At 37.1% G+C, this 25,823-nt stretch overlaps 1 protein-coding gene across 4 annotated transcripts in view; it reads right to left on the reverse strand.

Moving 5' to 3' along the window:
* Positions 1–776: 776 nt before the first annotated feature.
* The window catches only part of FERMT2 (FERM domain containing kindlin 2), a 93,140-nt gene continuing 68,093 nt past the window's right edge, over positions 777–25,823 (reverse strand). Inside the window, exons 5-17 of one of the 4 annotated variants that reach the window (XM_046009405.1) lie at positions 22,867–22,899; positions 22,309–22,534; positions 21,866–21,968; positions 20,334–20,441; positions 16,842–16,976; positions 16,080–16,129; positions 14,762–14,886; positions 7,710–7,816; positions 7,356–7,577; positions 4,849–4,869; positions 3,927–4,051; positions 3,480–3,621; positions 777–2,060 (exon numbers count right to left, since the gene is read on the reverse strand). In XM_046009405.1, the coding sequence (XP_045865361.1) occupies positions 1,887–2,060; positions 3,480–3,621; positions 3,927–4,051; positions 4,849–4,869; positions 7,356–7,577; positions 7,710–7,816; positions 14,762–14,886; positions 16,080–16,129; positions 16,842–16,976; positions 20,334–20,441; positions 21,866–21,968; positions 22,309–22,534; positions 22,867–22,899 (1,571 nt within the window). In that variant the 3' untranslated portion in view covers positions 777–1,886. The remainder of the gene's footprint in view (positions 2,061–3,479; positions 3,622–3,926; positions 4,052–4,848; positions 4,870–7,355; positions 7,578–7,709; positions 7,817–14,761; positions 14,887–16,079; positions 16,130–16,841; positions 16,977–20,333; positions 20,442–21,865; positions 21,969–22,308; positions 22,535–22,866; positions 22,900–25,823) is intronic. The other 3 variants (XM_046009407.1, XM_046009406.1, XM_046009408.1) reach the window with 3 other exon arrangements.

Here is a 25,823-nt window from a genome sequence, read left to right on the forward strand (position 1 = left end):
TGATCTGGGGATCCTGGGATGGAACCCTGCATTGGGCTCCCTGCTCAGCAGAGTCTGCTTTTCCCTCTGCTCCTTCCCCCACTCATGCTCTCTCTCAAATACATAAAATCTTAAACATAAATATGTTTTCGGGCTCTGTGTAAGTGGGTAACCTGTATTTAAGGTAAGGAAAGGGAATGTTGTTTAATTTTTATTTATTTATTAGTGGGAAGAAGCCCTTATATTTTGGAGTGAGGTTTGTTAGGACCTGACCTTAGAGTACAAAGAAAAGCCATGGAGAATGTGATCTGCTTTGCTTTTAGAGGCTGTGGCATCATGGCAGGTACAGGACAAGTACCTGAATTCAGGTGTCAGTGACAGCAATGACGAAAGTTTGCCCGAGGGAAAAATCAACAAGACCTGACCTGATTAAATGCCAGAGCTAAAGGAGAAAAAGTCCAGGACTGAAGTTTTGCAACAGAATGAGGATATAATAGTACTAACAACAGGGAGTAAATTCGTACATGTGAGTTGTGTTTTTTTAGACCAGGAGTCAGTTTGCAGTTTCAAACAAATTCGGTTCAAGTCAATGTCTGTTCAGTGTCATATTTCTGTTTATATTTCTAATATTTAAATATTAAAAGTGAGGGGGAGGGTGGAAAAATCGATCCTCAAGATTAAGTGTCACTATCTGGTGATACTCTGGAATACACAAAAGGTGCAGGCAAAACGTATCCAAAAGCCCAAAGTTCATCAGTTAATTCTATGTAAACAGTAAAGACAAGAAGTACAAAAAGAAACATAAATAAAAGATTTTGCTTTTATTTAAAATAAAATGCATTTATACAGTCTTTAAACCATGGATTATTGGACAATACTGGTTATCCACCCCTCCTGGCACCCTTTTGGGTTGCGTGAGCTAGGAATTTTCTGACTAGCACCAATGGGGACTGTAACAGCGCGGCGGACGAGAACATGGCCAGTCCAGGCATCAGAGTTAAGGACACTGTGGCAAATCATGACTATAACGAAGTCATTCTTAATTTAGCAGGTATGAAAACTGCACACTATACTTTTAAAAGCATTTAATTAATGCAAAGATGCTACATCTAAGCCATTTGCTAGTTGTGAGTTTTTTTTTAAAAAACTGTACAATTTTATAAAATTTGTGTTTGTACATTAGTTACACAAAATGCATACTTCATAGACCTTTACTTCATATCATAATGCAAAAGTTGCATATTTTAGGCAGACGTGAATATGCTGGTGAATACTACAGGTATTGTAATACAATAGGGTGTAAAAATAAAAACACAAGACATAATACGTACATGCTTATTCAAGGACAAAAATGAACCAAGCCTAACGCACTGATAGCATTTTCCTTCAAAGTTGAACAATGACATCATTATTAAGTATCGGGCATCTTTTGTAAGCCTGATTTATTTGGGGATGACAGTGGGGGATGGAGAATCAATGGCTACCAGAAGTTGGTGTTTTTAAAACACAAGATCAAATTAAACATACATTAAAACACATGCATTAAACATGATAAATAGACTTCATGTAGTTTAAGCCCTGGATAGCTTTAAAGTATATGGCTTGAGTTTCTCGGTTTGGCTAGCTTAAATTAAATCAGTGATGTTTTATTCCTGACTTGTCCACTACTTTAGTTTTCAATTCCTGGCCCTAAGGAATGTGTGCCATATTCAAGTCCACATATTGTATCATGATAGCAGATTAATAGTCGTGCTTGTTAGTGCACTTATTAACTGGTCTGGTAAGGCAAAAAAGTTTTCATGATAAAATGATAAATTTCAAGCTTAGTTTATTAAGCAGCATATAACAACAGCTTTCAAAGTTAAATATTGTTATGGCCATGGAGTTTCATTACACAGTAGTTCTATTCACACCCAACCACTGGTGAGTTTGTAGAACATCTCTTCATCTAAACTCTCATTTTGGTCTTTTGCACGTGTTGAGAGAAATATGTAGCCACCGATGAATTCATGAACCACTTTGCAATCTACTTCGGTACAAATGAAGGACAATCGTACTTCATCTGCAAACTCTACCGTGACCTGGAAACAAAGACCAAGAGCTGTCAGTCCCAGGAAAACTCTGTATGGTTGGGTACAAGTGAAGCTACTGTGCTATTAATGTCTGCCCTCTCACAAAGTACTTGTTGATCCTCACATTTTTTTAAAAATCCTAAATAGTGCCTTCGATTCCAGAAGAGTAAGTTTATTAGGCCCTCCACCACTCCTTTTTAGTTTTTCATTCTGAAAAGACTGAATGCAAGGGGTTTAAGTCATTATGTTCCCGATGGTCTCTGGTGATTCGATTAGTGAGAAGGTCTCTCTTCAACGCCTGGGAGAAAACCCACTTCCTGCATTTAATTTAATACTCGCTCAAGACATTTAACCTTTAGGTATTATGTTTGAATACAGGAGCCCCCAGCCCCTTATCCATGGGAAATCTCTGGAACCCCAGTGGATGCCTGAAACCATGGGTAGTACTGAACTCTGTATGTGCTCTGCTTTTTTCCCTTCACATACATACATATGATAAGCTTTACCAATTAGATGCTGTAAGAGATTAACAATAGAATTATAACAGTATATTATAATCAAAGTTATGTGAATATAGTCTCTCTCAACATATCTTATTGTACTGTACTCACCCTTGTGATAATGGGAAATGATAAAATGCCAGTGTGCCGGGATGAAGGTAAAGGACACAGCAGGCACTGTGACACACCGTTAGGCCACTATGGACCTTCTAACAATAGGTCAGGAGGAGAATGCATCTTCTGCTTCTAGACCGTGGTTAACCACAGATAAGGTGGGACACTACTGTATTTCAGAAATATGAGATTCTATGCAGTAATAGGAACTGACACAACAAACCTGAAGATCCTAAAACACATGGCTTATCAGTAAAAGACTGTTTATTTTAAATGATATTCACTGTACTTCAAGGCTAGGGACAGCATGATATATAGTAGGAGCTGTGCCAGCTTTTAGAGCCCTGAGCATCTGAGTTTGAAGCCTGATTCCATTACCAAGTGTGTGGTCATGGTAATCATGGCCGTCAGGTTCTAAATTTGAGTGTCCTCATCTGTAAAGCAGGGACAATCCAACCACCCACAAGGCTGCAGTGAGATTAGAAACAGGGTACGAATATAAAAACATCTAGCCATCATGATGGGCACAGAGTAGGCATTCAATAAACAGTAGCTGCTACGGTGACTGACAGGGATGTACCAGTTCCAGAAAACCACCTTCTAAGCGGATTGTGTTCTTAGAGTTCCAATAACTGGGTTAGTTATGAAACAGGAAAGTTTAAGTGGGAAATGAATAACCAACCAGGTTTTATACTCTAAGAGGTGATGGTACAAATAATCTAAGAAATTTATCTCCCTTTTTACTCTTAATTTACTGATTCTTAGCAGAAATTAGTGCTCTACACGCACTCAAAGTAACACTGTTTGAGCTTACCATTTTTATTTCCCAGTTTACATTCCACTGTTTCATGTTACTGAAACGCCATGTTTTAATTGCGTCCCCTGTGCTGGCATCCATCCGAATTAGTCTGTTGTATGCAATTCCAATAAGTTCTTCTTTTTTTCCTCCCTGGAACCTAGAGTATTAAAAACATAAAAAATGTTTAAAAACATGGTGGGGATAGGAGGACATGTTGCTCTGGTTTTAAGATGTGCTCTTTAACTCGTGAAAGTGATATTTTCACAGAAGTAAAAATAGAAATCATTTTTAATTTTTAATGTAAAAATTACGAGTACAGAAAATGCATTAAAGTATTCTTTACATGTTATTGTAAAATTGCTTAAAGCATCTCAGCAGGTACTTTAAATGTTTAATTGAAGTAGATTAAGTAAAAAAGCACAGATTAATATTTATACACAGGTATTTAGGAGAACCACTGACCTTGCAATAAAGTGTGTGATGCCAAATTCTGGTAAGGACTGCCAAGCTTGAATAAATCTCATCTTGGCTTCAATTAGACTCATCTGAGCTACATTCTGATGGGCCTCCAAGATTCTTGCTGTTATCTAAACATGATTAAACACCACCTTTACCATCAGACAATTGTCTTTCATGGGAGGATCAAGACAAAAAGTAAGAAATTAAATTATGTGCCCCACCCCACAATCATGTATTCTAAGAGTTGGAATTGGGAAATTTCTGCAGCTACATTTGGGTATTTTAGTGAAATGATGACTGTTCAAAATAATCCTTGGTAGGGGCACCTGGGTGGCTCAGTGGGTTGAGCCTCTGCCTTCGGCCCAGGTCATGATCCCAGGATCCTGGGATCGAGCCCCGCATCAGGCTCTCTGCTCAGCGGGGAGCCTGCTCCCCCCGCCCCCACCTGCCTCTCTGTCTACTTGTGATATCTGTCAAATAAATAAATAAAATCTTTTAAAAAATAAATAAATAACCTTTGGTATATTTCTTCTTAATTTCAGTTTCCATATATCCAGAAACAACAAGTACTCTTGAGATACATTCCAAGCATACACATATATGTCACTGCTTTTATAAAAGGGCATGTTCTAATCCTATACATGAGTTTTAAAAATTAGCACCAAGACACAATATCAGAATGAGCACCTGGAATATAAATTTCTAGCAGGAGTACTTATTGTCACCTTTAAAGTACTTGAAACAACCATAATAATTTAAAAATTTTTTCTAAAGGAATCCTAGAAAAGTTAACTTTTAAATTATACTCCCTTTGGGATTACTACTCCCACATAAGAGTGGAAGGAAGTTAATCTGTAAGAGGGGATTGTGTCTAAAACTTTAAATATTTTTCTTTTCTTTTTTTTGGTTAATATGGAGAACTTACCAAATCTCTTATATAGCCTGGCTGTAGATGGCAATGCGAAGAAAGAAAAAGGAAGCAGAAAGAAAAAAAAAAAGGCAGTCAGAAAAAATGGCAATGAAGCAAAGAAAAAGTTGCGGTAACCTGCAAACCAAAATTCCAGCCAAAAACCATGCAAAAAAAATTACTTTAGGTGGAAACCAAGCAAAGTAATGCAAGCATGAAAATGAAAACAAGGAAGCAGCGATTACTTTCCATTTAGAATACTGAGAAACACTTCATTATTTTAGATTGTTAAGTGTTACTAAAATTATGATAGAAATTTGTTGCGAAAAACAGAGCAAATAACATTTCCCTGCTCATTTACCAGTTCTTACTGGTTAGGGTAGGCCTAATGATTTTAGTAGCAAAATCAGAATTAATGTTCAAAAACCTTTAATGTTTTGAGATCGAGTCCAATAATATGACCCATGCACCACTTTTCAGAAATAAGTTGAATGTATAAGGTTTATAAGTGCAGTGACCATACTGTTTCTTTATTTACACAAGAAAAGCAAACCCCTCAGTTACCATCTGTTTTTTGCATCCTTTTTCCTGGAAGGGAAAATGGAGAGATGCTATACACTACACTAGGAATGGCGGCTGTAAACATTAGTCTATCTCAATTTGTATTCACAGGCATGTTAAGATATATATAGTAAGTTTAAATAATACATGGTTTAGGGGGATTTAAAGTAGATTAAATGTAACAAAATGTGTATTGATGGGCTCTGGTAGGAATGAAAGAGCCCATGGCCCACCTCTGTTCCTAGTGGACTCCTGAATGCCATTATATTAGATAATTTAACAGTTACTAAGCACTATATCCAATGACCAGTACAGCACCTGACACACAATAGCAACTACACTTCTGCCTATCAGCTCTTCCTAGGTGTCAGGGCAATCTGCGGTCTCTACGTCCTGGGAACAACTCACAAATCTAGTCAGGGAAGGCAAGATTAAGAAAGAATATGCTTTTGATAAGATGTCAACATGGAAGACAAGGCTGAAGAATCCTTAACCACGGACCACACACATACTGTTATCCTGCCAGTCAAATAATCACTGTTTCTGTCTGCAAGAGAATTTTCACTTGACAATCTAGCTGAGAAATGAGGGATAGAAAACTATCTTTTTTTAAAGTGAAAACTATCATTTGAAAGGCTTCTGAGAAAACTACTCAGGACCTCTGACAACTAAACCAACATTTGGCAATCTTCAGTTACATTTTAAGATCTTTTTTTCCTGATACCTGAAAGTGAAATGATAAGCTTGCTAAGGTTTGAAATTGTTCATTGCTTTTGAAGGCAAATGAATCCACTTTTGGAAACAAGTTTTTTTCTTTAACAATTCTTAAATGAAATAACTAAGAATTAAAAAAAAATTAAATTAGTACTTGATTCACTTTCCCTTTTTAACTTACAATCTACATTCCACAAAGCTCCCCAGGGCAGCATTTCCTCCATTCCTTACTACTCCCACATCATAGGACTGTGGGATAAACAGTTTCTATGTAGAGAAATTGTGTAGAGCTTACACAATCTCTGAAACTTAAAGACAAATACTTGGCAATTAAAACTTCTGAACATCTATTTCTAGCTAAGTGATTTCAGACCCATATGATAAACATTATATTTAAAGTTAAGAATTAATAAGCATTCTGGGTATTTCACTGGGCCCTTTCAGTAATGTTTTAAAATTATTCTTTAACAGAGATAAAAATGAAACTAGATAGAAATGAAATATTTATTTGAAAGGTCGTCTTCACCCCCCACCTCAGACTGAAGCCTTTGCCTTTTATGGCATGATGTTTGGTGTAGCGAATACTGGGGGCTATCCCAAGTGAAATTCCCCTGCAAAGAACCTTTCATGTTGTACCGAAGAACCATTTTCCTAAATAGCAATCCTTTTATGGTATTAATTTCCAGGAAAGGAATTCTAAACAGAGTGAACAAAAGCAGTGAATGTCAAAGAAAATTTACCAAACTCCGTCACATCATGCAAATTTTGGTTTAGGTTTTTTACTGTTAAGAAAAAAACAATGTTGAACTGTAGACTATTTCTACCCTTATAAAGTTTATTTCCAAAGCTGGAAAAGTCAATTTCAGGAGGAGGAAGAGTTGTTAGAGATTTTGTTGGGAAATGCTGGCTGTGCTTTATACCACAATTATAAAAGGAATGAAACCCGAAGCATTCACACCATATTCAATTCCCTGAAACAACACCTCATTCACAGGGTGATTTCCTTACGTTGTTGTTAGTAAATGTTCCCAACTATTTTACCTCATTATTTGTCCTATTAAAATGAGAAACATTTTTTTAAATGACCAATTTTCAAATGGACTAACGGATATCTGCAGCTTATTTTATACTCTGCCCACCAGATAAGAAATTATGACTAACAGTTTTATTTAAGAGGGGAAACTAAATTTAAAGTATGTACAAAATCATAAAACCAGAGGAAAACAGATGAAGTAAAATGAATCAAATACCTGCTTGTTTTTGTACTTTTTTAGATAGCGAGGGGATACCAAACATTCAGGATTTATATCCGTTGTGATCTGCTCTGGTATTAACTGAGGATCTGGGTTTAAATGCTGCATCTTCAGAAAGGAAAGAATATTTTGAACTTCTAAGTTATACGAACTGTCTGCCATGGTCTTGCCTTTGGAGGCTAATCTGCAGGCTGCCATCCAGTGCGCATACTGTTTTTCCTGTTGAAAAAAAATACTGAAATATGAAATGTATCACATGATGGGTCCTATGAATATAAAATGTAAGGATGGCTGGTCTCACTAAGGAATCAAAGAAAAATTGAGGTTTATATTTTTAAATGGAAAACTTACATTGTCACAACGAAGCCAGATTTCATTCATGCCTTCTGCAACTGGAATCAGAAGTTTAATATTGAATTTCTGCCCTGAAATGTTTACATCTGGGGTAACTTCACATCCTAGAATAAAAAAAATATTATAATGGTCAAATTTACTTTTAAGAAATCCCAAGCCAATATAGGCAGCCCTCATTTTACGTTATGTTAACATGCTGAATTTTGCTGTTTTTTATCGATTAAGTGGGAAGAAATTTTTCCGCCCAATAACTTTGAGGCACAGCAAAGAGTCACATCTAATACAATTTGGGGCCTTCATAAAACTTAATTGAAAAGAGAAGGAAAGGGTCCTATTAAAAGGGTATTACCCAAAAACACCATCCCACAAATTTGATACACAAAATTGACACAAAAATTGATACTGCGGGTTTTTGGTTTTTTTTTTTTTTTAAAGGTTTATTTGTTTGAGAGAGAGAGAGAAAGAGAGAGCCTGACACCACAACCCTGAGATCATGATCCAAGCTGAAACTGAGTCGGATGCTCAACCGACTGAGCTACGCAGGTGCCCTGATACTCTTTAAATATCATTCAGCTCCTTGAACCTTAAATTATCTGGGGTTTTTAAGTTTTTAGATATATAGGAATATTAAAGTGTCTTTCTGTAATTCATGTTTTGATAAGAATAGGTGACTTTTTTTTTTTTTTTAAGTAATCTCTCCACCCAACATGGGGCTTGAACTCATGACCCCATCAGAGTCACATGCTCTACTGGCCAGGTACCGCAAGAATAAATGACTTATGGTGCCTTTAAAAGGAAAAAAGGCATTGTGTCTGTGGGATTCCTATTTGAGCTGGAGTCCTATATAGGATTCTCCTAAGGCCCTCCTATCCTCCATGGCAGGAAGAAACCTAATGGCAGGGAGAAGAGAAACAGAGGCTCTCAGGATCAAACTGAACGCCCTAAGCACATGCCTCTTTCCAAAATTCCAGAGTGCTGAAACACTTAAATATTCACACTTAGAATAACTTCGATTCAGAGGGTGAGCATCTGCACAAAAATGGTTTCTTTAAAACTATAATTTCTTCATAGATTTGACTCAATTCACAAGTTAACTTTATGCGCAATATTTTAGGAGCACATCTACTACAGAAGGTAATCTACACTTACATACTGGGGAAGTCAGTATGAAAATCACTGGTATTCAGAAGTCAGAACTGGTATTTCACTCCACTGGTAAGTTTTCAGCAACACATAGATATGGGCTACAAAAAGCCACATTATCCACTCAGTCAAGCATTAGCTGGTAGCTTCACAGTAGAGAACACAGTCAGACTGAACATGGCAGGAGAACGGCTGTCATAAACAAGCAATAACCAGAGTAATGCAGTGCAGTGCAGCTCTGCCATCTGATTTAGGCTTCACACCTTTCTCTGTCACTTCAAAATTATTGCCAATTTATTTAACATCTGCCCCCCAAATTTCCTGACCATAAACTCTACCTCATTGGAATGCTGTAAGGACAAATAAAATAATGTACCATGTCAGGCTCTTTAAAGGGTATTCCAATTGTCACCCTCAATATGTCTTAAGACCATCAAGTAGGCTTGTAAACTGTTAGGGCCTGTGGTTGCCTTGCTCTTTGTACTGGAGCAACTTCTCTATGCATAGAGAGTATAAGGAACAAGATAATAAATGTCTATATATCCACCACATAATAAGGACAAACGTTAAAACTGAAGTATTATATTAAAAGAAAAAGAACATTTTAGATAAATAGGAGGTCCTCTTCTCTCTAGAAGCAACTCCTATCATGAATTCGGTAGACTTTCTCCCCCTTTGCTTTCTTTAAAAAATATTAGCTACAAGGGCGCCTGGGTGGCTCAGCTGGTTAAGCAGTTGCCTTTGGCTTAGGTCATGATCTCAGGGTCCTGGATGGAGTCCAGGGTCCTGGATCAGGCTCCCTGCTCAGCGGGGAGCCTGCTTCTCCTTCTCTGCCTGTACTCTCTGTCAAATAAATAAAATCTTTTTAAAAAAATTACCTATAGCATTTAACTCTTTCTTTGCAAGGGTTACAATCTATCAGGAAGTTGTGTGGCAATGCATTTAATCTGCGAAGTTAAAATGAGATGTTTGAAGATATGTGATCTTTCACGGACTTCATTAATCATTCAAATGAATGTGTACAATCCCTTAATAATCAGGCCTCTTTTAAAAATAAAATACTGGGGCGCCTGGCTGACTCAACTGGAGGAATGTGTGACTCTTGATCTCAGCGTCATGAGTTTGAGCTCACTGTTGGGTGCAAAGATTGTTTAAGTAAATAAACTTTAAAAAAAAAAAAAGGCAAAGTAAAATACCAAAAAAACCCTAAAAAGCTCGGAGAGGCAGAGTGAGTGGGTAACTCGGGTGCTAGTGTAGGTGGCAGAGGCACTTACGAGGCCACATCTCAGGCCATATTCACTCCATGCCACCTGGGCTGCCTACTTCAATGGCAATATGCCATACTTCACTGTAACCCAATTACGCTTCCTTTGAAATGTTCAATGCAAACAGCCCATTCTAATCACCACCTTCAATTCTCTCTTCAAACCATCTGAGGGACCATTTCTGCAGCCCCACAACTTTCTCCCCATCAGCAACATGCTTTCACCTCTTTCTTTTCCTGAGTTCAGCCTGCACACCATTCACCAGGTATCAACCTCCAATTCCCTAGATTCACTGTCTTTCCACTATATTTACCAAAACTTTAACCAGGGATCAATCCAATCATCTGTCTTTTACTTGCCTATATTAGGCTGCTGAGCACTCAAAAGGAGGAGAGGGAAGAAAAAAGAAAATCACAAAATCAAGCAGATAGATCTCACTAGAAATTCACGGATTCCCAACTTCAACCGAGCCCTTAACACTTGTAGTCCCTCTGTGTTTTCAGACATTCTCAACAATGTTTATTTCAAATCTTTTCAGGCTTCCGATGCCACCCACTCTCAGTGGACAACTTCATCTTTTTTTCCAAAAAAGCCATGACTCACAGAGCTTCCTGCTACCATGACTGATAAAGCTAGCTCCCCTCAAGTTCCACACAGTGGGAGAGGGATCTCTCTTCTTAAGGCTCTCCTATCCAAGCGAGCTGAGTTTTCTGCCATCCCAGGAGCCTTGCACCATTAAAAAGATCTTCCTCTCCTGGATATTAGATTTCTTTCTTCCTATTTCTATTGTGATGTTTCCATCAGCATTTAACTTCATTGAGTTTCTCCCATCTTAAACCACAAAGTGCCTTTCTCCTCCACCTTAGAACTCTCTCTGCTATTACTGCCCTCTTTCCTCCCTCCTTGTCACAGTAAGGTTCATCAAAAAGCTATCTTTGTTTCCTATTTACTTCTCAGTGACTGTACTTTAGCTCCCATACTCAAAAGGCCACTGATATCTGCTGAATCTGTTCTTCATCAAGGCCACTAAACACCTCCAGAGCTAAATGCTATGGAGGCTTAACACTCTTTATTTTTCTATAGCACCTGATGCTGTTGACTATTGTCTTTTTGGAAATAACTTTTACCTTGGTTCCCACCATACCTCATTTCCATGGTCTTCACAAGCATTTGCTATTTCCCTTGCAAGCTCCTCTTCCTCTCATCTGCCCTGTACCTCAAACATGGGTGTCCTGCAGGGTTCTATTCTTAGCCTTTTCATATTACAGACAACTGTTCTAAGGCTGCATTTACCATTAATCCTAAAACAGCTACCATCATTATCAGCAGTGCAGATCTCCCATGATCCAATGGCCTACAGAGTATCTTCCACAGAAATCCCACAAGTACCTCACCTTTAAAATAACCCAAAATTATACTCATCATCTTTCTCCCCAGACTCAGCTCTTCTATATTCTCAACCCTATTCACCCAACTGCACAAGCCAGAAATAAGTCCCTCCCCATTAGCCTCTCCCACGTCAATCACCCAGGCTGCTGACTGTGCTTCCTCGGGGTCCTCTGAATCAGTACCCTTTCCCCACCTATACTGACCTTCTTAATCTGGATCAAGTTACTGTGATCTAAATTACTCCTCTATACCATAGCCAATATAAATAGGATAGATCCTGTCATTTTCATGTTAATAATCTAAGTGGCACTTCATTGCTGCCAGTGTAAAAAACAATCTCCTTAATATTTTTATCCTCTTAATTCCTGCCAATTTCTTCTGCTATTATCACTCATCTTAGTAAGAATCAGATTCAACACCCACTACAGAAGTATTCATCCTCCCCCTTGAACTCTACATTCCAGCAGCACAAACCCCATTTGCTCATGCTTTTCTCCACACCAGTCTCTACCTGGACTCACTTTCCTTCCATGGACCTGGAGTTAGAGCTTGGATCTAACTCTGGCGTTATTTCCCTCACGAAGTCTATCCTGATTCTCTCCATAGTCACTGAACACTGACAGAGCAAGCACCCTCACCCGCTTCACTCTTCCTTAGACCTATTACTTACTTTTTAAAGTACTACTGTCCAAATTGTAACTCTCTATCTCCCCAACATACTCTAAACCCCTTGAGGGTGGGACTGTCATCTGTTCTTGCTCATGTCTCTAGTATCCAGCACAGTTCACAGCACAGGAATTCACTCAGTATTTGCTGAACTGAGTTTTTTTACAACTTTGCATTTTAGATATCCAAAGGCCATAGAGAACACCTAGTCCAACACTCATTTCTTAGGGGAAGTTACTGAGGTCCGACGGCTATTTTTCTAAAATCATAGGGCTTATTTAATAGCAGAGCAAAAGTGCTCTTTTGGGAGGACCTGGAAGAGGCAGCACATCACAAGCCATTCCCCATACCAGGACTTGACTTCTCAGTCACAAGAGAGAAGGTTAAGGATGTAATAGGGACAGAAAAGACAGGGCCCAGAAGACAGATCTAGTTTATAGATCAAGAGTAGATAACCTGGGCTGGTCCTGGACAACTTAAAAGAGAAGGAAGAACAAAGCTGCGATGGATTCTAACAGGAACAAATAATGAGAGAGCTCCAAAAATTAAACCCATGGGTCTTATGAAAGAAAGGCAGTGAGCCCAATTAAAATTTTTAGGAAAATTACAGAATTCTAAGACGTGGGCATATCAGTCCTCTACCCAGGACAGAGATTTCCCATTTTTTAAAACAACAATTCAGAGGACTACTGGACAGAATACAGATTTGGACATTTTGCTGAAATATACTAAAAATATCCTAATGTACTATGTAGAAAGAAAAATAGATCAAGGAAAGCACTCCTGTATTTTAAGCAAGAAATTAAATTATTTTGGGAATCATTTTTGTGAATGAATCAGGGGTCCCCCTTTTGGGTACTTTTGTTCAAATAGGGATATTTTTAGTTAGAAAGACATATTGCTTTACATATCATCATAAATGTATATGCAAAATGTAACCCAAAGGAGAAACAGGCTGGGCCGATAAGAATTAACTCCCTGAACACCACCCTCCTGACTGGCCTGCCAATGGAAGTGTGAACCTTGCTACCACCAAGAGGCTAGGAAACCCAGAAGCTGCCCCTGCAGCTCCAGAGCCCAGAAGCCCCTTGTTCCTTTCTCAATTCTGTCTCTCCAGCCCCTTAACTTAATCAGGATTCAAGTCTCAACATGAATGTTTATCTGACTGGAATCAAAATCTCACTGGAAATCAGTCCAGAAAATATATTTTCGTTTTAGGCCTTTACTGTAAAGAGTGTGAACGGTGAGATGCCAATCTACTGCATCCTCCATCTAGCACGCTGGTGCCAAGGGTGTAGTGAGTGTACTTCTCACTGCAAGTGAGCCAGGTGCTTTTAGTGAATATGCCCACAAGCGAAGGGCTCATCAACACTCTGCAAGACCCTGTAGAAAAACTGCAGCAGGAAGTAGCAAGATGTCCTTTAGCTGAAGAAGAACCAGACCAACCACGGGTGCCTGGGTGGCTCAGTGGGTTAAAGCCTTTGTCTTTGGCTCAGATCATGATCTCAGGGCCCTGGGATCAAGCCCCGCATCGGGCTCTCTGCTCAGCAGGGAGCCTGTTTCCCCCTTTCTCTTTCTGCCTGCCTCTCTGCCTACTTGTGATCTCTGTCAAATAAATAAATGAAATAGAAGAAGAGGAGGAGGAGGAGGAGGAGGAAGAAGAAGGAGAAGAAGAAGGAGAAGGAGAAGGAGGAAGGAAGAGGGGGAGGAGGAGGAGGAGGAAGAAGAGGAAGAGGAAGAGGAAGAGAAGGAAGAAGAGGAGGAGGAGGAAGAGGAGGAAGAAGAGGAGGAGGAAGAGGAGGAAGAAGAGGAGGAGGAAGAAGAGGAAGAGGAGGAGGAGGAAGAGGAAGAGGAGGAGAAAGAGGAAGAGGAAGAAGAAAGAAGAAGAAAGTTTGCCAGAAGGGAGTGGAAATGTATCCAATAACATGTGCCCCTAGTGACAGCTCTAGCTTTGAAGAGACAAGAGGAAACCAATGACATTCAGGTTGTCAGCTAGGAGGAGCCTCCGAGGGGTATCCTGGGGCTACCACAGAGGCCAGACCAAAATTAACTGAATGTTGAACAATAATGTGCAGGGAAGAGTTACTGCAGGAGAGGAAGAACTTAGCCAAACCCCACGGGTGCCTGCTACCCTACTGTTGTGCCAAAAAAGAGGCTGGGGAACATGAGAGGGACCAGTATGTCATTAGGGAAAGTCAGAAAGAGGAGCAGGATGCTGATGAGGAAGAGAGAAGTCAGGAAAAACAGAGGAGAGGACTACAACACAGGTGAGATTGAAGAAAACCTGAATGTCCCAATGCTGAAGATGAGAAAGAGAACCATAAATTTACCTGAGAAGAAAAGTGGTATCACTTCAAATGAGGACGCCACAAAGACATTACAACAAAATATTCATGTGAAATTAATATTCAAAATTATGACAAAACAACATACAAGAGAAAAGCAAAGAATCTAGACCGAAAATAGTAACTGAAGAAGTAATGAATCTACTGAAAAACTACCCCCGCCCAGCAAGGTGAAGTTTATTGACTATTAGCCAAGAGAAATTTCTCCATCAACACTAGTAATTCCAAGGCTATTCCTTACCTCTTAGGTTCATCTGATGAGCTGGTGTGCCGCTGGATTCTTCTTTGCTCTTATAGCAAGAAATAGATGTATCTTTAAAGGTGCACCAATATTGCTTGTAGCCTTTTAGAGTCAGCTTTTTTGGCCTACGTGTCAAACAGAATTAACAGAAAAAACTTTTGAAATAACTTTATCAATAGTATCAGCAGCAAAGTTTCACATCATTAAGTCAATGGCCCAGTTGTACATATGTTGAACTCAGTTCCCTGGGGCCACCATGTTACACTCAATGTTGCTGTTACTGGATTTGCCTCTTCGTGATCAATCTACTCAGGAATCTTTCACAAAGAATGAGTGGGCAGAGGACAAAGACAGGAGGGCCAGCATTCTAGTATTTCTGTCAGTGGCAGCCATCTCTATCACTAGCAGGTCACATGGAAAGGACAAGAAAGGTGAAGTAAATGTCACCAACGGGAAGGCTCCTAGGTCCTATAATCACCAGCAGGTTCTTGGTTGTGTGCAGGGCTACCTTTGGGGGCCTCTCTGGACAGGCAGGTGCACCTAGCATAACTATAAAGTGCGGGAAGTGCTTTTTTGTCTCGGGTGTATCTGAATGGTACTTCATCTTGCCACCCCGATGCAAAACACAAAGAAAACAGAGCAGTCATAATGGAGAGCAGATAAGGAAACATGTGTAATGGGAGGAGAAAGTGGTAGGGAGCTGCATTCTGAAATCTTGCCCCATCTCAGAAATGGTCTATATGGGGAGCTGTTCTAGGTTTAGCTACGGTATAAGGTTTATTCCATAATGGCTTTTCATCTTATACTCCACGTCACCTTCTCTCCTCTTTGCCCTCTCTGCTTTAATGCCTAGTTCTCAACTGGATTATGCCTAGATTGATAAAAGTCTAGATAAGATACACTGGAACCTTATTATAAAATGTCCCATGAACAAATGAATAAAATGCAATAGAATCTGGGGCTCTGAACAAGGAAATAACCACTGGAAGTAACAGTTCATTACGTCCTACTTTCATTCACCCAGAGGGGATGAAAGCCCCTGTACAACTCAATCTACACAATGCAATCTAGGCGACACAGTCTTTTTTTTTACCCTTTAAGAAAAATGTTTATCAGAAAAAAACAAGTTCGTGAATACTGCAGTTTTAATTTGGTAAAGATCATTGTTTTCTCTTATAATTCAGTGTTTCTCTAACTGGTAAATGCTTTTACAGATGCATTTCCTAAATTACAATAAATTTCAATAATGTGAACAAGACTATAAAGTTGATATTTATCATTCATTAATACTTGGAATACCTCCCCATTTTGTACTTACTTAAAAACTTTAATATAGTCAGCAAGTTCAGGAATAGAAGTGATGTCACCCTAGGGAAAGAATTAAATCAGTTTTTCTTGATTTTTCTTGAAATTTGAAACTCTAATGTTTATTATCTAATACCAACTATCAGCTTATTCAATAAGCAAAATTACATAAAATACAGATTATGAAGGTTTTAAAGTTATATGGTCATAAATTACAAAGTATTTTCAAATGGCATAAAAAGCTAATAAAAGATGTGATCAAAATGGCAGTTCATATAACCTTTAAGAATGTATTATTGATTCTAATTCAGCTAAAACTGTTTGTATCTGCTTATGGAAATTCTGCAAAATCCTAACAGCCCTGAGGTGTTTCTTCTGTAATAACTAATTTCTAAGCTTTAAAACCAAACTTAGTATTCAAAATTTTTCCTGAGATCTATTTTTCTTTTCTTTCTATAATATTTCAAATATGCAACTCACTAAATCAATTTTACTATGACTTGAAACTACCTTTCACTCTGCAGAAATGTTTTCCCACTGCTTACTGAGAGAATGGGTACCTATCGCAAGCTCTAACTTTACTGTATTGGAAGCACTGGAGACTAGAACAATACTATTTTACAATTTTCCCTGAAAAGTTTCTGGAAAGTCAATACCTGTATCCTCTAAAGCATGAAATATTTCTCCATATCCACCCAATACTTATGAGAACCTACATCCACAAAAAGATAAGTATCAATTCCAACTAAACTACCAGGAATTAGATTTACCCTACCAAAATTGTTGATGTTTTCCCCCCTTCCAAAGTGATCTCCAGGTCTGAAAGGGCAGCATCAACTTCGTCCACTTCTTTGTCACTGTTGTTCAAATGATTCTCTGATGTCATGATTGACAGCTTATTGATGTGATACTGAAAACAGAAATGATATTTTATTTAAATGACTGTTCTAACTTTAGTAAACCTATAAAATGAGATTACTACCTACATCTATACTGAATGCTTTCCATCACCTAACTTGAGAAGATGAAAGAACTAGAAATGATAGGAAAGAACTAGAATGATAGGAAAATAAATGGCATCTGAAATCAGTGTCCTAAATAGCCTAATAAATATTTATCCAAAAGAAGTAGGTCTTTGGACATATAAAACTGAATTTGTTTGGGAAGCCCTAGACCTTAAGAGTTAATATGTCCTCCACTAAGCTCCACACGAGCAGAGACTCTTTTTACTGGTCCCCTCCTGGCCTCGCGCAACATTCCCTGTGTCTAGAACAGGTCCTAAAAGCAATGAATACTGACTGAATTAACAGAATATGCATAAGATCTTTTGTAAAAATGGATTAACACTGATTACCTTATATTAATTACTACTACTACCCAGGAGAGGAAAATTAGTTTTCAGTGTTAGGCTAAAGCTCCCCTCTCCACCCGCCCCATCCCCACCTCAATTCAATGCTGAAAACATAACCAGAGGAAGATATTTATATTCTCAGTTACTTAAGAATAAGATTAATTACATTTATATGTGAATATATACACTCATGTATTTACGTGTGTGTATATACGAGTAGTGATAAACACTCCTACATGTAGACAGAAAAATCTTTGCATATAGAATGATTTTAAATATACTTAGTTTGAAGTCACTTAGAACAAATACTAATAATTAGAGTTTGATGCTAAACCTTACAGAGGTTTCACACAAAGGTAAGCAGAACTTTTAAATCACTTAATCAGTTACCTTTCAAAGCATTAAACAGCATTCCAAATTTCTGAAGTATTCATTCACTGAATACAGTCTATTCATGGGGAACACTGAATCAACAACTCTGGGGTCAAATGTCAGCATTCCTCTATACTTTAAGACTTAGTGAATTGGTAATAAATAGTCTCTAGCTAAACCTTCAGTTGTGTTAAAGTGTGTGACAGAAATTTCCACGTTCACAAATCATGGAGAACGAGGTAGGCTGAGACCCTTAGTTGCCTCACATGTCAGAGTAATAACATTAAGAATCATGAAGAGAGGGGCGCCTGGGTGGCTCAGTGGGTTAAAGCCTCTGCTTTTGTCTTGGGTCATGATCTCAGGGTCCTGTTATTGAGCCCCACATCAGGCTCTCTGTTCAGCAGGGAGCCTGCCTTCTGCCTGCTTGTGATCTCTGTCAAGTAAATAAAAAAAAAAAATCTTTAAAAAAAAAAATCATGAAAAAAGTTGGTTAAAAATACAGATTCTTAGGTTCATCCCCAGAGATTTTGATTCAGCACATCTGAGATCTAGCCCAGAGTCTGTATTTTTATTAAGTGACTGAGGTGATTGTGATGCAAAGTCCTTAGAAGTTATCCAGGAAAAACCTGAATATGAATGGGACTGGTCTTAAAATCCAGCTCTGCTTTCAGAGGTACATGGGATATCTATGAAATGTTACAGTACACACTTAAGACGTAACTGCTTTAAAAACAGTGTTCTTAACCTTTCTATTTTTTTATCCATACCTTCTTACTTTTCATTATTTGTTTCTTTTTACTACTGTAGATTTATGTCACACAAGGAAACAGAAGTCCCAAGGAGAAAATAATTCAGTGTAGGTTATGCCAGAGATAAAAAATACCAGGCATTTCCATGGCATCTTTTCAAACTTCCCCCCCACCCCTTATGGTACTGGATGGATTTTTAGAGCCTTCGGGTCAGTCTCTGGGAAGGCTTCTAAGAACTCAGGGGATTTTTAGTTCAGAATTCTCTCATTAAATCTAGATTCTAAAATGGTTTGGTAAAGTTATGTTTTGGGACATTCAGTTTCCACAGACTAAAATACATGGTTTCTGAGGCATTTTCTACTGCCCTGAAATGGAATACCTATAATACACTGGGTGGGGGAAAGCTACAAAATAATCCATTTCTGTAAAAATACAATTACGTGTATATTTGACCCTTAGACAACATGGGGGTTGGGGCGCTGACTCTCCTAAAACTTTACTAATAGCCTGCTCTTGACTAGAAACCTATGTTATTTTACTAGAGGGGACAGTAGTAATTAAGTGGACAATTTTTTAATAAGCACTACTGTAATTCTGAAAAAGCTGATATGCAAGAACCACTTCTGGGATAACGTGGTTTAAGGAAAACAGTCAATTTATTCATTCTTACAATAAAGCTAGAGAAAAGAAAATGTTAGGAAAATCATAGGGAAAATACATTTACTGTGCTATATTTATAAAAATCATTTTTACAGTGAAAGCTTTTTTCTCCTCTTTTCTTTTTTTAAAGATTTTATTTATTTGAGAGGGAGGGGAAGAGAGAGCAGGAGTGGGGTGGAGTGGGGCTCAGGAAGAGGAGGAGGCGGCTCCCTGGCTCCCTGCTGAGCAGCGAGCCCAATGAGGCACAATCCCAGGACCTAGAGATCATGATCTGAGCCAAAGGCAGCCCCTTAACCGACTGAGCCACCCAGGAGCCCCAACAGTGAAAGCCTTTCATAACTGGCAACTCTGCTTCCTGTACTTAACACCAATTTTGTTAGGACTTTAGGCAAAACCAGAATTCTACCATAATCTGAGAACATTCACTAAAGTCTCATTAAACAAGAATGACTGTTGTAGTGGTCAGCTGCATGCACCACAGTGTCTCTAAGAATGCAGACTTGTGGGTGCCACGCCATGTTATTTTACAAAGGGGACAGCAGTAATGTAATGACAATCTTGATAACCCCTACCATAATTCTGGAAAAGCTGATATGCAAGAATCACTTCTGGGATAACACTGGTTTAATCTAAGGAAAACATTTAGCTACCTACTTCTTAAGGATTATTCTAAAAATCTGTTTAGTTTCAGTAAACTTAAAATTTTATCACCTTTAAAATGTATTATTTTTGTTATAGCCATTTAAAAAATATTATCATCCACAGCTACTTAGGAAATTATGCAATTAAAAGCTTCATTTTAGAAATCTGATTTGCAATAAAGATCTTATTTCAAAGGGAAAACTGGGTAGTTTTAAGCTAATACATATCTGGGGATGGGAGGATATTTTTCTGCTATAGGATACAGAAAAATAACTATCAAGTATACCACTAAACTCTTAGATTAAAAAAAATTAAATTCATGTACTTATTTTGTCTTCTAAGTGTATTCTATTTCTACACAGCAAAAAAGTAAACACTATCAAAATGCTACTGGAAAAAAAAATGCTACTGGAATTACAGTGCTACTTTACTATTTAGAAATAATCCCCTATCCTTTCCCTTGAAAAGTCCCATTAACCAATACTCTTACTACCTGCAAGGCTGCAAACATCATCATTTCTTCTTCTGTGCACTCAATTTCTTCTAGGAGAATAGCCCATTTGGCCTGCTCATAAAGTTGATTAATTCTGATTGCATCATACTGCAGCAAAAGAGACACAATCCTTTTGTAATACATTACCTTTAACATAACATAAAGTTTGAAAACTGAATATTCACTTTCAAAGCCTGACAAAGTTCTAATATACATTTTTTTCTGGGATTTTTATTCAGTATTAAATACTCAATAATAAAGATACCTACAGGGTTAGGTATATGTATATATACCCACATCTAATTTTTCATTAAAAATGACAGTTAAAACCAAAATACTATTATTCAGTATTAGAAATAAGATTCTATATGTTATTTTACAGGGAAATAATCATTAGATATTACAGAGCTTGTAACAAAATGAAACTAACATGAAAGACATTTAAAATAAGGAAAAAGTGACTGCTTTTCAGTTTCTTATTGCAACCTGTCACACTAAAATGTTATGATCAGAGAATTATTTCAGGGAACATCTTGCCCCCTATGGAAAAGCATACTTAGACAAAGAGTTAGGTCCTTGGAAACAGTAATTATTTTAAGAATCTGAAAAACAAAACTACATATACATGTACTTGTGGTAAAGATTTACTTATATGTTACTGAATTATCCATTTAGTTATTCATAAATTAACAAAAACATACAGCATCTCCCTTCCCCAGCAAATATAACTGTGTTCCCAAAACAGTATTTGTTTTACTAAAATGAGACATGATATGGCCTGAAAGATATTAAGATTATTTTTGGTAGTTCTAAATTACACATTTTACTGTTACAAAAAGAATAACCTAAGTACATAATAAAAAATGTTAAGTATATACATTAAAATCTAGACTACAATCTAGACATGAAAAGGGTAAGAATCAGTCAAGAGAGGTTTACCCCCCAAGGATGATAAATAAGGAAGGAAAAGAACCAAATCTCTGTGCCATGTGTTTTCTAGGGAATATACTCTATTTCATAGCAAATTTAACTCTTCTCAAAAAAGCACAGATGATGTAGTCATTTGATAAAAACATAATGTTTGCCTATTAAATAGGAAGAAACGTAGACTTAGAATAATTTTTCTTTGAAGCCACATCTTCTGATTTATAATTAGAAATGTGAAAGTCATCAAAAAGGTACTATTTCATAGAACTCTTCTTTTACCAAAAACACAGCTAAAGAGAGGTGTAAAAAAATTGCTAAAACTAACTTTACCAATTCTATAGTACCAAGCTAGTGCATTTAAAATACAAATCAACCAAAAATTCAATTATTTTAACACAAAAGAACATGGTTTAATTATGCTTTCAACCTATTAACACAATAGACTTATTTCAAATACAGATGCCTTTGTCTAAAGCTTGGGTTTTTAATATTATTCAGACTTGCTATATAGAAATGATTCCTTATCCCACCAACTCCGGATAACTACATCCAAATGAACAAAACAAAAAGGAAAAAAAGAAGAGATCCCTCTAAACCCTCGGTACCTTTGGATTCAAATCAAAAAAGCTGTAATACTTGAATCGGAGAAGCAGGGCCTCATTTTCCTTCACGTCTTGTTCCATAAGAGATCTTGAGGAATCAAGCCACCTGGACAAATTAACAAGAGCAGTGGAACGATACAAGAAAAAAAATTAATAAAATATTTCTACCTCTAGTTGGGGAAAGAAATTCTTCAATGTATCTATATTTTATCTTTTTTAAAGATTTATTTATTTATTGAGAGACAGAGCACATACACAAGCAGGGCGAGGGGCAGAGGAACGGGGAAGAGCATCTCAAGCAGACTCGGTACTGAGCACGGTGTCCAACAAGAGGCTTGATCCCACAACCCAAGAGATCCTGACCCAAGCCAAACTCAAAACTCAGACACTTAACCAACTGAACCACACCCAGGTACCCCTCAATGTATCTCTGTTTTAAAACTTACCCTTGGTTGATTTTCGCTTTGTCAAGAAGTGCCTGAGGCTTGAACATTTTCGCCAAAATTTCCGGTGATGTGATTGGCTGACTGACAGCAAGTATACCAGGGTTGCCTTCTGACAAAGCACTGTCACCGAACCAAGCAGAAGTTGGTGACAAGGGGCTTCCATCATGAGCATCGTAAGTGGGGGTCATTGTTTTACTATAAAGTCCTGGGCTTGAATATATACTTCCTAATAAATAATATAAAAATGGGTAGTAAGTATGAATAAAGTACAGAATCTTGATTTTCAATAATACATGCTATATAAAGCAAATTGTGAAACAAAAGCTTCATTCTGGAAGGAAAGCTTTAGTACATTATTTTACCTCTCTTGAAAACATGTAAAATTAACTTTAACTCTATTTGTATAACATTAGAACATATAATAACAAGGTCAAAAGAAAATAAGTTGGCAGAAATTCTGGGAGGTGGGGAATCAGTTCAAGGGAATTAGAAGATAAGTTAAGGATATAGCTGAAGCAGACAGACCAAGTTTTTGTTTTTAACTGTGGCAGGGCTCACCTTTCAGAGGGCCAATGTAAAGAACATCAGTGCCTATAGGAAAGGAGAGAAAGGAATTCAGAAAGTAAAGGAAAGGTAACAATAGAAGATAGAAACAAAAGAATGAAAAGGAAAAGGAAATAGAAAAAGAAAAAAAAGACTTTTCCTAATGTGCATCATAAACTTAAGTAAATATTTCAAGTGAATTTAAGAGTAAAGAATCTTAGAAACCGTAACCTAGTTTTTTTTGTTCAATTCAAAAGAAAAAAGTTGTGCTCTAGTTAAATGTCCAATGAAAGACACATCCACATTTATCACCCTTTGAAATCCATACCGTTTTAAGACAGTTCAATGTAACTGAATAAATGCACATAAATTGAGAACAATTTTACAGATTTACAAATAAAGTATTAAAGCAAATGGGTAGATGAAATTTTGCCAACAAAGATATATCTTATAATTAAGCCCCTGAAGGGAGGGATATCTTCTCTACCAATTCCCCAGTGTTCAACAGAGCTAGACATATGACAGAGGCACATAAATAAACACTTGTTGATTTAATCAACTGAAAATACATCCCCCATCATTTAAACTACAAAAAACTGGTTTAAATTAAGACTTAGAAGTTCAGAATAATGTTAAGTAAAAGCACCTCCCCTAGAAGTCCTAACTCTGTTAATTCTATTTTGTCTTCAGTCATAATTTTTAAAAAGAAAATGCATAAATGGGCATCACACTGTTAATGGATGATGGAAAGAGAATGGCTGTTTCCCTTACCTAATTTAGGAATATGCTTAGAAATTTCCTTTTTACTCTAACAACCCCTCCCCACTACCTCACTCAATGCAATGATAGAATATTAACCTATGAAAAAGTGGTGATCATGCTAGAGATTTTTGTAGTTGTCATGATCTATTGAAGAAGAAAACTAAAGTAAAAAAAAAAAAACAAACTTGCTAGCCACAGGGTATCTGATTTGACGTTCTTAGTATGTATTCTTCCAATGTTAGTAACTAAAGCAATATGCGTATCTAAATGTTAAATAAGCAACAAAGAAAGCTGTTAGTTCAAAGAAAGGGAAATTAAGGAGTTGATCCCATTTATAACTGCACCCAAAACCATAAGATACCTAGGAATAAATCTAACCAAAGATGTAAAGAATCTATACTCAGAGAATACTCATGAAAGAAATTGAGGAAGACACAAAGAAACGGGAAAATGTTCCATGCTCACGGATTGGAAGAACAAATACTGTGGAAAATCTCTATGCTACTTAGAGCAATCTACACACTTAATGCAATCCCTATCAAAATAGCATCAACTTTTTTCACAGAAATGGAACAAATAATCCTAAATTTATATAGAACCAGAAAAGACCCCGAATAGTCAGAAGAATGCTGAAAAAGAACAAAGCTGGTGACATCACAATTGTAGACTTCAAGCTCTATTACAAAGCTGTAATCATCAAGACATTATGGTACTGGTACAAAAACAGACACACAGATCAATGATACTGGTACAAAAACAGACACATAGATCAACAGAATAGAGAGCCCAGAAATGGACCGTCAAAACTCTGTGGTCAACTAATCTTCGACAAAGCAGGAAAGAATGTCCAATGGAAAAAAGTCTCATCAACAAATGGTGTTGGGAAAACTGGACAGCCACATGCAGAAGAATGACCCTGGACCATTTCTTTACACCATGCACAAAAATAGACTCAAAATGGATGAAAGACGTCAATGTGAGACAGAAATCCATCAAAATCCTTGAGAAGAAAACAGGCAGCAACCTCTTCCTAGCAACAATGCCAAATCAAGGGAAGCAAGGGCAAAAATGAACTATTGGGACTTCATCAAGATAAAAAGCTTTTTGCGCAGCAAAGAAAACAGTAAGCAAAACTAAAAGACAGAATGGGAGAAGATATTAGCAAATGACATATCAGATAAAGGGCTACTATCCAAAATCTATAGAGAACTTATCAAATTCAACACCCAAAGAACAAAATAGTCCAATCAAGAAATGGGCAGAAGACATGAACAGACATTTCTGCAAAGATGACATCCACATAGCCAAAGACAATCCCAACTACCTTGTATTCCTGGTTGCCAAATTTACAACATACTTGAAGTAGAAAGTAGGTACGATGAAGTAACATACTTAGCAAGAAAACAGGAGCTCGCTCAACTATACGGAACAGTAACAAAAACTGTTAAGGAGGAGAAAGAGAATTCAACAAGTACTACAGACCTGAGCCACCTACTACAAATATTAAAAACCTCATGTAACTTTACAATCTGCCTGATAACCCGGATACTATAAATTATAGTCTCATACTTTCTTTTTTTAAAAGAGCACTCAAGTATTTAATACATTTCAGAAAATTTCCCACCAAAATATCACCTCATACTACACTTAGTAAAACAAATTTCAGGTGAATTAAAATTAACAAATGTTGATATTACAGATGAGTTAAAGTATGTAAATATGAAATAATTATATAAAAGTGTAAAAAGGAAATATAGAATAATTTTACTGTTATTTGTGAAGATTTTCTTAACCAAGGATGAAGGCCCAGAACTATAAATAACAGATTTGACTACAGAAAAATGTAAAACTTTAATACAGTAAAAAAGACCACAAAATTAAAAACAAAATGCCAGTACAGGGAAAGTATCCAACTTATCAGAAAATGAGTTTATCACTAAAACACTGGAACTTTTTGAATGCTTAATTCACAAACTCAACTCCCCAACCTATAAAATAAATATACGCTGTTTGGAATTGTTTTGTCTTCCGAATTCCTGGACCACTACTTTCTATAATTTTTATTTAGCATTTATATAGTATAAATATACTTTATAAATAAAGTAACTGTTTTTCAATTAGCCTAAAACCTTCTTATGAGCTAGGATTGTCTTATTTTTTGGTATCTCCCAAGTCCAATTAGTACATGAGTAATGGTATAAAAGTTACAA

This window comes from Meles meles, chromosome 6 (assembly GCF_922984935.1).
Source record: "Meles meles chromosome 6, mMelMel3.1 paternal haplotype, whole genome shotgun sequence".
Classification (NCBI taxonomy): domain Eukaryota; kingdom Metazoa; phylum Chordata; class Mammalia; order Carnivora; family Mustelidae; genus Meles; species Meles meles.